At 42.5% G+C, this 15,061-nt stretch overlaps 1 protein-coding gene across 1 annotated transcript in view; it reads right to left on the reverse strand.

The window, feature by feature from the left end:
* Gpat4 (glycerol-3-phosphate acyltransferase 4) overlaps positions 1–15,061 on the reverse strand; it is a 39,542-nt gene that overhangs the window by 9,796 nt on the left and 14,685 nt on the right. The window contains exons 2-5 of the mRNA XM_005362429.3: positions 10,642–11,626; positions 2,606–2,675; positions 842–1,142; positions 1–35 (exon numbers count right to left, since the gene is read on the reverse strand). Coding sequence (XP_005362486.1) covers positions 1–35; positions 842–1,142; positions 2,606–2,675; positions 10,642–10,806 — 571 coding nt within the window. The 5' untranslated portion in view covers positions 10,807–11,626. The remainder of the gene's footprint in view (positions 36–841; positions 1,143–2,605; positions 2,676–10,641; positions 11,627–15,061) is intronic.

Raw genomic sequence — 15,061 nt, forward strand, 5'->3', positions numbered from 1 at the left:
CCAAGAGGCTGATCCCTGTGAATGCCAGTGCAATCCTGTAAGAAGACAAATAGAGTAAACCAGTTATTCAGTGAACGTGTGAAGACAAAGGCAGGAGCCATAAAAACCACATGTAAGACCTGACAATGGCTTCCCCTGGAAATGTGGGAAACCATCTGAATGGAGAGATGACTGCAATTCCAAACAGATAGCAGAACTATTCTTCAGCAGCTATGCCCGACACCTGTCTGATCTTGCTTAGTTTCAACACCCTGGCAGAAGTAAAACCTCTGTCAAAAAGGAAGCAGAGTTGGAAGGTGCCAGATAAACTGAGAAGAGCACAGAGAAGACATCAATACAGCTTCTGTACCAGAAAGGCAAGATTCAGGAAAGGTTATGCTTAGGAAAGAGGGGTCAGGAAGGATGTGATGTTCTCTGCCCTGTGTTCAGTCCCCACAATGAGCAAATGGTCTTTAAGAAATCCAACTAGCCAGGTATGGTGCTTGGAGCACACCTTTAATCCCAGTACTCAAGAAGGAGAGGCAGATAAATATCTGTGATTTCCAGGCCAACCAGAGCTACCCAGTGAGGCTCTCAAAAAAAACAAAAACAAAACCACCACATACACATATACACAAAAAACAAAGAAATCCAACTCTTTCTGTATGATATGTAAAGAATATAAAGGCTTGAAGGGAGAGCCCCCAGTATGCCCTTCCAAGAGTAAAATGGACTAGCCCTGGGGGGAAAAAAAACCAAACACACTATCCCCCTTTATAAATGGAAAACAAGGTCAAGTGAGATGGGTGAGCCATGCACAAAGGCAGAGCAGCTCACACTGGCCTTCAAGGCCCAGCCTCACCTGAGTGGCAGAAGGAAGCAATACCGAATCAGCACTCCTAAACCCCAGAGGATGGTAAGCCGGAGGCTTATATATTGGAAATTGTAATTGGTTCTGCTCAACAAGTTCCAAGACTCTAACTCCTCTGCAGAGAATCTCTTTGTCACTTCGTCATCCATAATAGTTTCCATTCCTTTCCGGCAAAAGTAGAAAATGTCAGAGAGCTCAAACTCCGGTGTCTTATCCAGAGCCTTGCTACTACCACTTCGGCGAATTTCTTTGATTTCTTCTTCCAGAGAAGTGGGATCTTTTGCAATGATTCCTGCAAAAAATAAGTATCCCTAGTCAAGCAGCATGCTTCAAGGATCATGTGTATGAACTGAATTTTAAAGCACAAAGGGTACATGTGCCATGGTCGGATGCGAATATGCTCTCCAGAGTTTCATGAGCAGAAAGAGGGAGCCCTCAATACAGCAGCACTGAGAAGTGTTGGGGTTGTTAGTGGTGGGGGTCTACCATGCTCCAATATATATAGTTTTCCACCTAGGCTCATGCCTACAACACTGTTTAAACTAACTGAGTCACTTACACAAAAAAGGCATGAAAGTAGGCAGGAAAAAGAAGGGTTTCTGTAGAAGAAAGGAAGATGAGACAGGGAAATAGGGGGTGAAAAGGACTAAAGTTCATTATATACTTGTATAAAACTATCAAAGAATAAAAATCAACAGATGTGGTAGCAAATGCCTTTAATCCCAACATTCAGGAGGCACAGGCAATGAAATCTCTGTGAGTCTGAGGCCAGCCAGGGCTACACAGATAGACCTTGTCTTTAAACAGACAAACCTGGAATGTAGGAGATTAGCTTGTGTGATTAGGTCATGGAACTGCTGTCCCTGAACAGAGCAGCACTGTTCTTCTCTGGGTGGGTGGTTCTGCAGGGGTACATTCACTCCCACAACATCAGGTTGGGGTTTTGGTGGATTTTTGATTGCTTGTTTGCTTGGTTTTGAGACAAGGTCTCAGAACCAATGGCTGGCTTAGAGCTCACTACGTAGCTAAGGATGCCTTTGAATTCCTGATTCTCCTACTTCCATCTCCTAACTGCTGGGATCACAGGCATGTGCCACTACACCTAGCTCTTTAGATCAGTTTGTTTTTTAAAAGTAAGCCAGACACCTACCTACTCTCTTGGCCCATTCCTTGCAACTGAAACCAACTCTTCTTCCCCTCCTGCCCTCTCACACACTCCTGCCATGTGGTACCATCTGCCATACTGCAATGTGGTCAAGGAGCCCTTGACCAGTGGCATTCTACTTCTACCCAGGTTTGCTCTTCTGTCTGCGTGCGAGAGAGAGGGAGGAATTGGGAGATCCTGGCACACAGGCCAGAGGTCAATGGGAGCTATCTTTCCCTATCACTCTCCACCACACTTTTACTAGGCTCACAATGAACTTGAAGTTGACTGCTAGACTAGCTTGCCACTGGGCTGCAGAAATCTGCCTGTCTCTAGACCCAGCACTGGAACTTTACAGGGGTACTGTCATTGAACCTAGGTTTTACACAGTTCTAGAGATCCAACCTGTGTAAATGCACACCAAGCATTTTATTCCCTAGGCCATCTGCCCAGCCCCTGCCTGAGTTTTCTACTTACCAGAAAGTCAAACGTTTTCTTCTACAAAGGACCCTCAGGTATTTTGTTATAGGCAAGAGCAAGTGGACTGAACATCTACAAAAACTCTGGGTATTATTTCAGAGGCTCTTTTAGACTAAGGCACCCAATCCTACCGTTGGTGTAGGGCTTGTAAAGCTGGTGGTTCTTCTCCTTGGCTCCTCTCTCCATTCTCAAGGTAGCCCACTGAGGAGGAAAATGGCAAAATGACAGCAATGAGTCTTTTCATCAGTAATCACCCTACTTTGTTAGAATGCGAAAGGTTCGACTCTAGGTGTCTGACACAAGGTAGCAGTCAAGCAGCACACCTTCCAGAGAGGACTCACCCTGTCCGCAGGGCGCTCTCGCGCTCGCTCCTCTCTCTCTCTCTCTCTCTCTCTCTCTCTCTCTCACACACACACACACACACACACACACACACACACACACACACACACACACAAGTTCCCAGCAGTAAAGCGCTAAAAAGTCAAGAATCTATGACAAGATGGTCAGGGTGCTTTCTTCACTGCCTGGATCTGCCTCCAAGCACTTAGGAACTGACTAGTAAACATCTCCTTTAACTACTGTCTACCCCTGCAAGGATACTAATCACCACAACATTATCTACTTGTGTGTGTGTGTGTGTGTGTGTGTGTGTGTGTGTGTGTGTGTGTGTGTGAACATGTGTAAGTCAAGAGGACAACTTGTGGGGAAATGGTTGGTTCTCCCTTCCACCATGTGGATTCTGGGGATCAAATGCACAAAAGTATCTGTGCATGCCCTGATGAAACCAGTGAACTCCAAGAACACAGAAACAGATGCGACTGGTGATACGCCAAAGGAACAAAGAGTCTTAGAGATGAAATCTAAAAGGCCGTGACCAGGCTGTTCTTTTACTTCAGCGTTCTTCCTGCTCCTTGGTGACTTTGGTGAACTTCCTCTGAGTCTGCAGTCTTTTCCCAGATCCCTTGACCAACCAGAATCCCCAAAACACACTCAAGCTAGTCAACCAGGTACATTCCAACCTGATGCTTAATTTATGTGCTGATGGGGCAAACTGACTCCTTCCCATTATATAAAAGAACATCTGCCCTAGAGTGCTCCTTCTCTTGTTAAACTATTTTTGGGACCTTTTCCAGTGGCAGAGACCTGTGACTCTACTTTTCAATAAAAGTCCTACTTGTTTGCTCTCAATTCTGTGTTCTCGCTGACCTTCTTTTCAACAGTGAGACAACAAAACCAACAACTCCACCCCAGGAAACCAGTGACAATGGCTGTAGGTTACTGCTCTCACTGAAGAGTAACTCTTCACGGAGCTTCTTTTAGCTCTAGAACAGCTCAGTATTTGTTGCCTTTATAGTTATAGTTCTTCCTCTTTGGTTTTCTTAGAAAACAATGCCCATGGACAGTTAATGAAGAGATTCAGGGCTGGCCAATGTGCTCAGAATAAGTGTCTGGTGATCAGCCCTAAATGGGACATCTAACCATATCACTAACACACCCCCACGGTCCCAGGGAGCACTGCAGCACAAGGGACAGAATGCTGTGAACTGCTGTCTTCTGGATGTGGCACTGCTGCTGGTCCTGCACTCACGAACCAACTGCAGCTACAGTCACCTGAACAAAACCTGCAGAGGATCAAGCATGGGTGAAGAAAAGGCTCACATGACCCCACTTGTAGCTGAGGAGCTACTAGTAACTGATGTCTTCTGGGACAAAGTAAGCTATTTTTCTTTGGAGGTAGGATGGCTGGTAGGCAGGCCTTGCCAACTGTTAGGAGGCCCCATATCCATGTGCATGCAGACAAAACTAATTAGACTCAGTAGGTTATAAAAAAAAAAGAAAAAGAAGGTAAGAAGATAGGAGAGCATGTTCTGGGGGACCTATGGGAATGGGGAATTTGGGGTGGATCAATCAAATCATCAAAGAACAAACAAAACCTTTTTTTAAACAAACCTAAATGTTCTTTCTATCGCCTTCCCTGCCAGAAATCATCCCCATCTTCAAAACACGGCCTTTGCATTACTTTCATGTCCTTCCATAGACAGCAAACAACACTAGAAAGTTTACTGAAAAAAACCCAAGTGTTCAAAAATGTTGCCCACTCTGTCTCAATCCCACAATTGTTGCAACTGCATCTTCAGCTCTGTACCACATCATAGTTTTCTGAAAGTTTCCAACAAATTCGACTGTGCAGCTGGGCACTGACCAGACTGCAAGACCTCATCTTCTCTAACCTGACCTAATTGACTACTTTTATATGGGTAACAAAATTCAGTTTATTTTCATCTTTTTGCTTATATCCAGGCCTTTTCCCCCTTTCTCCAAATTACCTTCAATTCAATTGAAAATTAGTTCCTACAAATTCCACTCCAAAAATATTACTGCAAGCTGTATAGAGAACTTCTAAAGCAAAAACACCCAAAACAGAAAATTACTCTGAGGTACTCTGGACAGGCATGGACCCACCTGTGGCAGGCACATAAGTATTTTTCTCCTGACAGGATTAAGTATCCAAAACAGTTGGCAAGCTGCTTAGGTAAGTGACTTATGCTTAGTCTTAGGTAAGTGACTTATGCTTAGTCCCATTAAAAAAAAATTGGTAAGTGTACTTGAACTATCAAATACCCAGCTTTAATGATCTTCATGAAAATAAAATGTAAAAATGGCTAGTGAAATGACAAAAGATGCAGACATAAAATGTATGGCTACACTATTAATATAACCAAATTATGAACATCAATGATCATAGACTGAAGGGCAATATGCAAAAAATAACAAAGTGTAAGCTATAGGACATGTATAATTATAATTTTTGACATTATGGTACGGTCTTGTTATCTACTATCATATAAAAACTATTCCAAAATTTAATGGTTTAAAAACCCACTACTGAGCTGGATTTGCATGGTGGTATACACCTTTAATCCCAGCAGAGAGGCAGATTTCTGTGAGTTCAAAACCAGTCTATTCTACATAGTGAGTTTCAGGACAGCCAAGACTTGTAGTGACCCTGTCTCAAAAAACCAAACAAATGACGAATAAGAACAACAGCAAAACCCACTACTGACCTGGGTGTGATGGTGATGATGTACCATTAATCCCAGCACACAAGAAGTGGAAAGAGGTAGACCTCTGAGTAGGAGACAAAGTAAGTACATTCTTCTTTTTTCTTTTTGGAGAGGGTCTTATGCATCACAGACTGGTCTCAAACTCGCTATGTAGCAGCCCAGGATGGCCTTCAATTTCTGACTTCCTGACTCTACCCCCTAAGTGTTGGGGTAAAGATGTACCACCACATCCTGCTTTATATTGTGCTGAAGACTGAACCCAATGTTTTGTACAGGCAGCACACTTTACTGAACTACATGCACAGCCCAAAATAAGTTTCCCTGGTGATTAAAATGTATAGTCAGAAGGACCAAAGAAATATGATAATCTCTTAGCTTTCTTCCAATTCTAAAAAATATGTACATCATTTCAATTTAGGGGAAAAAAATGAAGGATCTTTTGAAAGGTAAAATCAAACATTCAATGCCATGAGACAAAATCTTTGTTCTCTAAAATTCTGCTGAAATCTAACCTCCAATATGATGTTATTCAGACGTGAATAAGATTATGAAGAAAAAGTCCTCAAAAATAAGGTTATAGGGACTGAAGAGATTGTTCAGCTGTGAAGATCACTTGCTGCTCTTGAAGAGGACTGGGTTGATTCCCAGCACCCACAATTAAGTAGTTCACACCTACCTACACCTTCAATTCCAAGGCACTTGGCACCCTTTTCTGGCCTCCACTGTACCTGTGCACACATGGTACAAATACATATACACATAAAACAATGAAATAACTCTTAAAAGAAAAAAGGAACAGGGTTATAAAAGTGATCCCAGCAAGCTCCATTATCCTGAGGACACAGTAAGAAGAGTCTACGAACCAGAAGTAGGCACTGACCAGACAATGCTGTCAGCACCCTGTTCTTGGAGAAAGTTTGTTTTTATAGGCCATCAGAAATTTGGGCATTTCTTAAAACAAACCGAGCAATCAATCAACAAATATAAATTTTAGATGTATATACATGAATACACATATATACTTTCTAAAGTTTGATAACACCTTAGCCTGTACCTAAGTACTGTCATTGATAAAAGCAGCATCAATTCTTTGAGTCCCTAAAGAATAATTCACAGGACTGAGCTTTTTGGTAGAGTGCATGCCTAGCACGTATAAGTGTGCACATGCACACACACAGACACACTCAACCAACTCAGGATACCAAAGATGAAAGCACAGACGCTTTCAGGACTACCCTATGCCTTTGCTGACATACACCAAGTCCCTTCTAGCCCATCCTTTTCTCTTGCATGCAGCCTGTTTGTCCAGAGGGTCCTGTGAGCCCTCTGAAAGACTGGCAACATAACTCTAAAAATACAAGAAGTTCAAATGTAGTTATTTATTTATTTATTTTAGTGTCCGAGTCTGACTATGTGGCCTTGGCTGGCTTCAAACTCAGAGATCCACCTGCCTCTGCCTTCTGGAATTAAAAGCATGTGCATCATTCTAACTGGCTACAAATACAATTTTTGAAAAAAATTTGCTCATCTCTTTTTGCACTGCTAGGGTTAGGACATGCTAGTTAAGAACTCTCCCAGTGAACTTTATCTTGAGGTTACAAATGTATGAACTATTTCCATTACTACTTTAGATCACTGTGCCCAGAACAGTGATTTTCAAGATGTGCACACTCTGGGGGCCTAAGGTTATATGTCCTACAGTAAGCATTTAATCATCCCAATGTACATTTATAATCTACATTTAAAAGTTGCAACAATGTACTTTGTTGTTGCTTTTTTGAGACTGGTTTGGCTGTGCAATTTAGACTGGCCCTGAACTTGCTGTGATCCTTTAGTCTCAGCATCCCAAGTGCTGGGATTACAAGTATATGCCACTAGTACACCTAACTTATGAGTGTGTATATTTTATGGTCTCTAACATTTTATTCTTATTATTTTTAATTACTAGGGAGTGTGTTGTGCATGGAAGTATAGTGCCTGCAGGGCCAAACGATGGCATAAGATTTCCCTGGATCTGGAGTTCATACTGCCCAACGTGGGTGTGGGAATCAAACTCAGGTTTCCTGAGAAGCAACATGTACTCAACCACTGAGCTATCCTCTCAGCCCCTGAATGTATACTTTAAAAACAAAATTATGAAAAGATTTATTTGCTTATTGGCAGAACAAATCTGGTATGTATTAAGGATTCAACAACCAACACTCTATCCCCTAAGGATTTTACTTGGATGTCAACTTCAAAATAATCTGGGACTAACTAAGACCCAAGCATCTGAGCAAACCTGTGAGGACAGTTTCTTGAATGGAGTAATACTCAAATAATTGAGGTGGAAAGACCAACCCCAAATCTGGATCATTTCAGGCTGGCAGAACCACCCTAAATCTGGGTCACACCATCTGGTGGCAGCATACATAGAAGGGCTTGGAAGAAAGTAATTTTTGCTTTCTGCCTGCTTGCCCTCCCCCTGGCAAGTTCATCTATCCTGATGCAGAGGCACCCCCTCCGCTGGTGTCAGGATTCCAATACACACTGAAGACCAGCGAGACATTCAGCCTATGGGACTAACTACTATCAGATCTTTCCTTCCAGAGACAGCCATAATTGAATTAGCCAGATGAACTGGCTAGTTTTATGTCAGCCACAAGCTGAAGTCATCTTAGAGAAGGGAACCTCAAATGAGAAAATGCCTCTATAAGACAGAGCTGCAGGCAAGTCTGTAAGGCCTTTCCTTAATTAGTTATTAATGGGGGAGTGTTCAGTCTGTTGTGGGTAGGGACAGCCCCAGGATGGTACCTGGCTTTTATAAGAGAGTGAGCTGAGCAAGTCAGAAGAGTCAGTCAGTAAGCAGCTTATTCCATGACCTCTGCATCAGCTCCTCCCTCCAGGTTCCTCTCCTCACTGCTTTTGATGATGAACTGTTACACGTAATTGTCAGTGAAATAAACCCATTTTTCCTATCACTGCTTTTGGTCATGGTGTTGGTCATGGTCACAGTAATAATAACCCTAACTAAGTCACTGAAGCACAGCCTGTAAGCCACTTTATGAGTAAGTCTTCTTTATATACATTCATTCATTCTATCCCTTCTGTTCCTCTAACTACTACAGGATATACTTGCCACAGTGCATGAGTGGAGGTCAGAGCAGGACAACTTTCAAGGAGTCAATTCTCCCCATCCACCATACAGGTTAGGGAATAGAACACAGGTTATCAGGCTTAGCAGTCAGTGCCTTTACCCACTGAGCCATCTGGTTGGTCCTCCATTTTCAGGAAAGACTATACAAGTATTCTAGGCTTTTTGTCTCACACAGTGTCATCCAAGATGAATTAAGCACTAAAAAGGAGATCTAGATTTTTAACTCTTACTTCTGTTTTAAAAATGGCAATTTCTAGGGGCAGGACAGATGACCCAGTGCTTAAAGCCTTGTCATGCAATCAGGACCAGAATTCACACGAATGCCAGGTGGGCATAGTGGCCCACCTGTAATTTCGGCATCCGATGTCAGAGACAGGATCTCCACGACATACCAGCTAGAAAGACTGAGCAGACAGCAGCAAGCTCTGGGTTTGGCTGAGACACTCTGCTTCAATAACTAAGGTGGAAGAGCAACTGACATGCACACATGCTCTCACACACACAGGCTAAAACGAACATCTCTGAAACAAGACAGAGCACAAACAGACTTAAAAACAGGTACTCCCAAACATGGGTCCACAGCAACCAAAAGGTGGAAACAGCTCATCAACAGATGAATGCATAATCAAATTGCAGTACAGACACCTAATGAGTTTTGTTTACCCACACATAATACACAAAAGTACTGACAACTGCTACCACGCAGATGAATTCTGAAAATACTAAGCCAAAGAAGTCAAACAAAGAAGAGCACACGGTGTAGGATTCCATTCACAGGACACATTGAGAATAGGTAAATCCAGTGAACACAGTTTGTGCTAGCCAGGGCCTTGAAAGAAGAAAGGAGGACAGACTGCTGAGTGAGTGTACGGTTTTTTTCTTTAGTTCGGGCTAGCTTTGCACTAGTTATTCCCCACTCCGGAATGACTGATCTGGTTTAAGAGCTTCCTTTGACGTGACAGCAACGTGTGGCACTAGAAGAGGTGGTGTATATAACGCGAACATACCAAATGCCATCGAACTGTGTTTAGAATGGTTTGGATTTATTTTTTGCTTATTTCACCTTGATTTCAAATTTTTCAAAATCATTTTTAATTATGTGGGTATGTGTGCACAACTGTGTGTGCCTGTACAGTGAATGCAGGTCCCACAGAAGCCAGAGGGATCGGACTGCCCTGGAGCTGGTTCCATGTGCTTATGAGTCACCGGATGTGGGTGCTGGGACTCACAACAGGGTCCTCTAGAAGAAGCAGAACAAGCTCTTAACCCCCGCATCATCTCTCCAGTCCCACCTTGTTCTTGTGAGAGCCGCGAATACTACAGAATTGGAAGGGACTAAGAAAAAGTGGGGAAAACATTTTAAAGACTGCAGAGTGCTTGCAAAGCACGTCAAAGATCTTGGTTTGATCCCCAGAACCACCAGACCAAACCAAATAAACCTCTAAGATATTACATGAACAAGTGTATTATAGTACCATGGTACATTACTCAAATTATGCAGCTTCAGCTGTGGAAAAGAATTCCTGAGGATTTGGTGACTACTGAAAACATTCTACAACTAAAGTAGCAAATCTCTGTCTAAATATTAAAGTCCTGTGGCACAGGTCAACTTTTAGGAGATACTACTTCTCATTTGCTTCCATTTAAAACAATCAGTCGGGTTCAACGGTACATTAACTAAGTTCTGATGTATTCTCGATCTTTCTGAAAAATTCAAATCTTCTTTTCTCTGCATTCTTTCTGCATGAATGCAAGGACTGACCTCGGACTGCTGCGAGAGAGGAAAAAGGAGTCCACTGGCAGAAGCCTTATTATGCCCTACCACCTGTGCTGCACGAGGCAGTTTCCGATGTCTAGGCCCCACTGTGATGTAGAAGGTAAAAGGACTCTTGATAGGAACCATTCTTTCTGCTAATGCCCTTCTCTCCACTGGGAGGAAACCTATCACAATAGGACAACTTACCGCAAAGATCTTTAACAATGTTTTCATGTAGAGCTTTCGGATACCAAAGGAGACTCCAAAAATGGCAGGGACTATGATGAACACAAGTAGCAGGGTGAAGAGGACAGTCAGGGAGATGCCCAGAAGGTTGACAATCAAGCTATCAAAAGGCAGCAACAGGAACATGGTGGAGGATGCAGGTTAGGCTGGTGCCCTCCTTTCTACACACAAACGCGTCTTCAGATGGTCCCTTCCAACAGCACAAGCCTTAGAAAGGAAGTCAGTTCCACATGGGTGACAAACTCCATCTCAAAGTTCATGTCATCCAACTGTCTGAATACAGAGTAGTAGAAAAGAGCCACAGGAGAACCCCAGAAATTCCAGGTCTCCCTGGCACAGATAGAGCTGGGTGAACAAGGCAGGACAAGGCTTCAGGAACGGCATCCGAGTCCTTACTAAGTTTCCAGGCAAGTGAGTGGCAAGGGAGAGCTTTCTGTTCAGCTATGTGGGCTGCTTCCAAGGTTTTACTTTTTTCCTGCCCCAAAGCATTCAGCAGATGAATTTGTCCTAAAGGTCTGTATTGCCAGAAGTACCAAGAAGAGTTCACCTTGATGCCAGAAGAATCCTGATAATTCCAGTAGACAAAAGTAATTGCTGGCACGTCACACCAAAGGCTTCTGAATGTCAGTATGCAGAAATTAAGTAACTTTTACTTAGAATTCCTTCATAAGGTAAAACTGAGTTCACTGTAAAGAGTTCATAGCTAGTCCCATGCTCCCTTGTGGGGGGCTCCTGGTGCTGGCTGCTCCAGGACCCTCCTATCTGGAGAGCCCCAGCTTTTGCCAGTAACAAACAGAGGCTGGCACAGAACGTCTCATGCTGCCTGTACCGAGCACTATTCCAGACACGCCTGGCATTGGTGTCCTCTGATATTCTTCTTCCTTAAGGCACCCTTCTCAGTGGTGACCTGGGTTCTTGGCAAAAGGTTGTTTACATGCTGCCAGGGCTGGGGGTGGAAACAGAAACACCATCAGTCACACAAAGCAAGACAAGAAATGTCAGTAAGTCTACACGTGTGGCAAGGGAGAGCTGTTTTAGGGTGAACCCACAGCCAGTTTCCCTAGTCATCAAGGTCAAAGGGAGCAGGCAAATAAATATACAGGTTTCCATGGTAGAAGGAGCTGTGGCCCCACCAACTTTCTGATAGCAGGTATTCTTCTTTTTTTAGTTAATTAATTTATTTATTATGTATACAATATTCTGTCTGTGTGTATGCCTGCAGGCCAGAAGAGGGCACCAGACCCCATTATAGATGGTTGTGAGCCACCATGTGGTTGCTGAAAATTGAACTCAGGACCTTTGGAAGAGCAGGCAATGCTCTTAACCACTGAGCCATCTCTCCAGCCCATGATAGCACGCATTCTGAAAGGTAAGGGTATAGTATGGAATGTAAATCCCATTCTGACTTGTCCTATACTTACCTTAGAGTTCTTCATAACAGATGGGACTAGCTTTGTATTCTTCCCAATATAATTTCTACTTACAAGGGAAAACCATTTGTTCCTGTCTGTATCAGCACCAAGCAACAAAAATGAGGGCATTACTAACAAGGCACGCTGTTCTTCACCTTGCTTTTTACTTTGTCTTAATTAACTTGGAAGAGAGTTCTATAAGTAAAAGCAGAGCTCTCCCACTCTTTGCAGGTGCACAGTTTGCAACTAAAACAACACAACAGGATTATCCCCAAACTAAACACTACTAATTCCACCCTTTTGTTAAATATTGCTGTACTAAATAATCCTAGCATACATGATTTAGTACCAGAAAAATTCCTAGAATAATAGAACTGTAGAGGAAAAGGAAATACACGTTTAAATTTTTACAAGATATTTATCACATTTCTTCCATAGAAATTAAGCCCTTCCAGTCCACTTCATTACACTGGCTGCTCATTTTAAAATTCTCCTATTAAAGTATTTCATACAAGTAGTCCAATATACAGCACTCATTCCAAATTACAAGTTACCAATCAATGCAAGTCCTGAACTCGGGTGCACCCTATCAAATCTTTCTAGCAAAAATGTTTACCATGTGGTGTTAGGATAGAACCCAGGGCCTTCCCTGACTATGCTGGGCAAATCCTCTGTAACAGAGCTACCCCCGAGGAACGACCTACCAGTGTTGTTCAAGAAACTGAACAAACAGGTAATGACTTACCACCAATTCTGACCAACATTTTATAAACTAATATGTGTTATCTCAGGGCTGGCAAAGTAGCTTAGTAGGTTAAGGCCCTTGCCACCAAGCTTAAGACCGTGAGTCTGGTCCCCAGGAACCATATGTTACGAGGTATAATTAATTTTCACAAGTTGCCCTCTGACTTCCATATGTGTACCACAGAACATGCATATGTACACATGCACACACAAAATAAACAAATGAAATTAAAAAATGGTATTCCAGCTGGCACTGAGCTAAAAGCATTACCCATACACTGTCCTCATTTATTCTCCCAACAATTCTATGGTGAGTCACCACCACAACCTTTTACAAATGAGGATGGTAAAATTAAGGAGATAACTAAACTTCCTAGGGTCATACAATCTGTTAGTACAGCAGGGTACTTTTTTATCCCATGTTCTTTAACAACATTTATGGCTTCCTGCATCCCAAACTACCCTGAAATAATCAGTACCTTACTTATGCAAGGTGCTATTGGATTTCCTAGAAAGAAAAGCCACAGGGTAGATCTGGAATCACATATCAGAATTAGCTGTTCTCAGAATCCAAGTACATGGGTGTGTTTTTTTTTTTTTTAATCTTATAAACTGGCTAAACTTATTATACATGCCAGATTTCTAACCACATCCCCAAAGTGACTGAGGAATTTGCGTCACTGTGTTCCTTACCTGTCAGGGCCTAGCCAAATCAAGAGTCACCTCTCCACTCTCCCCTCTATCCTGGCCCCTTGGCCAGCATTCCCATGAGAAGATACAGCAAGAGCCCTCTGTCCCATTGCCCAAGGTTACCTTGTGTTCCACAGGCCAGCATGACTGTCACATACCAAATCTGACCCCACATGCCAAAGTTTTGAACATTCTTCTTAGTATCACAAATCAGTTCGGAATTCCCAAGGTTATTCTGGGTTCATGTTCCCAAAACACTAAAATAAACACATGTAGCAACACACTCATTTCTTCAGTTAGTTCAGGAGTTGGCCAAGTACACATATCTGGCTATGGCTTGTTTTATAAGGCTCTGGAGCTTGGTATGGCTTTTACAGTTTTAAAAAGATATGGAAATAAGGGTGTGTGCCAGAAACCAGGGACTACAAAAGCCTAAAATACTGACCACTGAGCCTTCACAGAAATGGCTTGTACCTATCCTTTTTTCCATGAGAGGTGATGGCCTCTCCCCTCCCCTCACCCCTCCTAGAGTACTTGCTCAAGAAAGCTGGACTCTAAAGCAGAGAACACTGAACTAGTCTGACAAGTTCTCTGGCCAACACCAGTACTCACATAAATTCTTAGAAATCAAGGAAACAATAAACAAACTGCAATTATAAAATAATGTCCTTCACACCTTGGAGGTTAGTAGAAATATTAAAGTCAGAAGTAACTGAAAATTCACAACACTGATTATTTAGGAGACGATATTACTTTGTTTCAAGTAACACACAACACTACCTCTTAGGAATGCGTGGTAGGGAAGCCACTAATTAGTATTTGCTTATTCTCTTAGCTTCCACAGCCAGGTTCCTGCCAAACACTAAAAATCACATTGACCAAAAGCCCCCTGACTACCCAAAAAACCCAAAACTACTCAACTGTTTCAGAGAAAAACACAAAACCCAACTAGTTCTGAATGTCAGAAAGGAAGATCGTTTCATTGTAGTCAGAGACAGAGCCGATTTGCTGAGCTAGCTAAACTTTTTAATCCTGAGTAGTCTCCAATGTCCTCAATCCTCGGAGTGGCGGATTCAACATACACTCACTGGGCAGACAGCATGTGCTTGGTACTGTGCTAACAGTCAACAAATAACCTGCAGACAAGAGTCAAAGGAAAAAGTAAACACAAAGTCACTAATTCAAACGTTCATGAAGGCTAAGGAGGAAAAGACAGGACCCCCAGAAAAGGTTAGGAAGTAAATTATTTAAATTCATGTAAACCTCTAAGCCAGTTCAGATCTAGTCACAGGAATGTGGCAGGGGCTATCATCATTCCTAAATACAGAAATATTTCAGAAAGTATCCCGAGAAATAACTCACATCTTCATCAGGTGACCACGACTGTCAGAATATGTAAAGAGAGATGTCATGTGATAACTCTAAAGGCATAATAAAAGCATCCTTTTATTAAAAATCAATGGTTAGGGGGCTGGAGAAATGGCTCAGTGGTTTAAGAGCATTGCCTGCTCTTCCAAAGGTCCTGAGTTCAATTC

Source organism: Microtus ochrogaster, linkage group LG7_11 (genome assembly GCF_000317375.1).
Source record: "Microtus ochrogaster isolate Prairie Vole_2 linkage group LG7_11, MicOch1.0, whole genome shotgun sequence".
NCBI lineage: Eukaryota > Metazoa > Chordata > Mammalia > Rodentia > Cricetidae > Microtus > Microtus ochrogaster.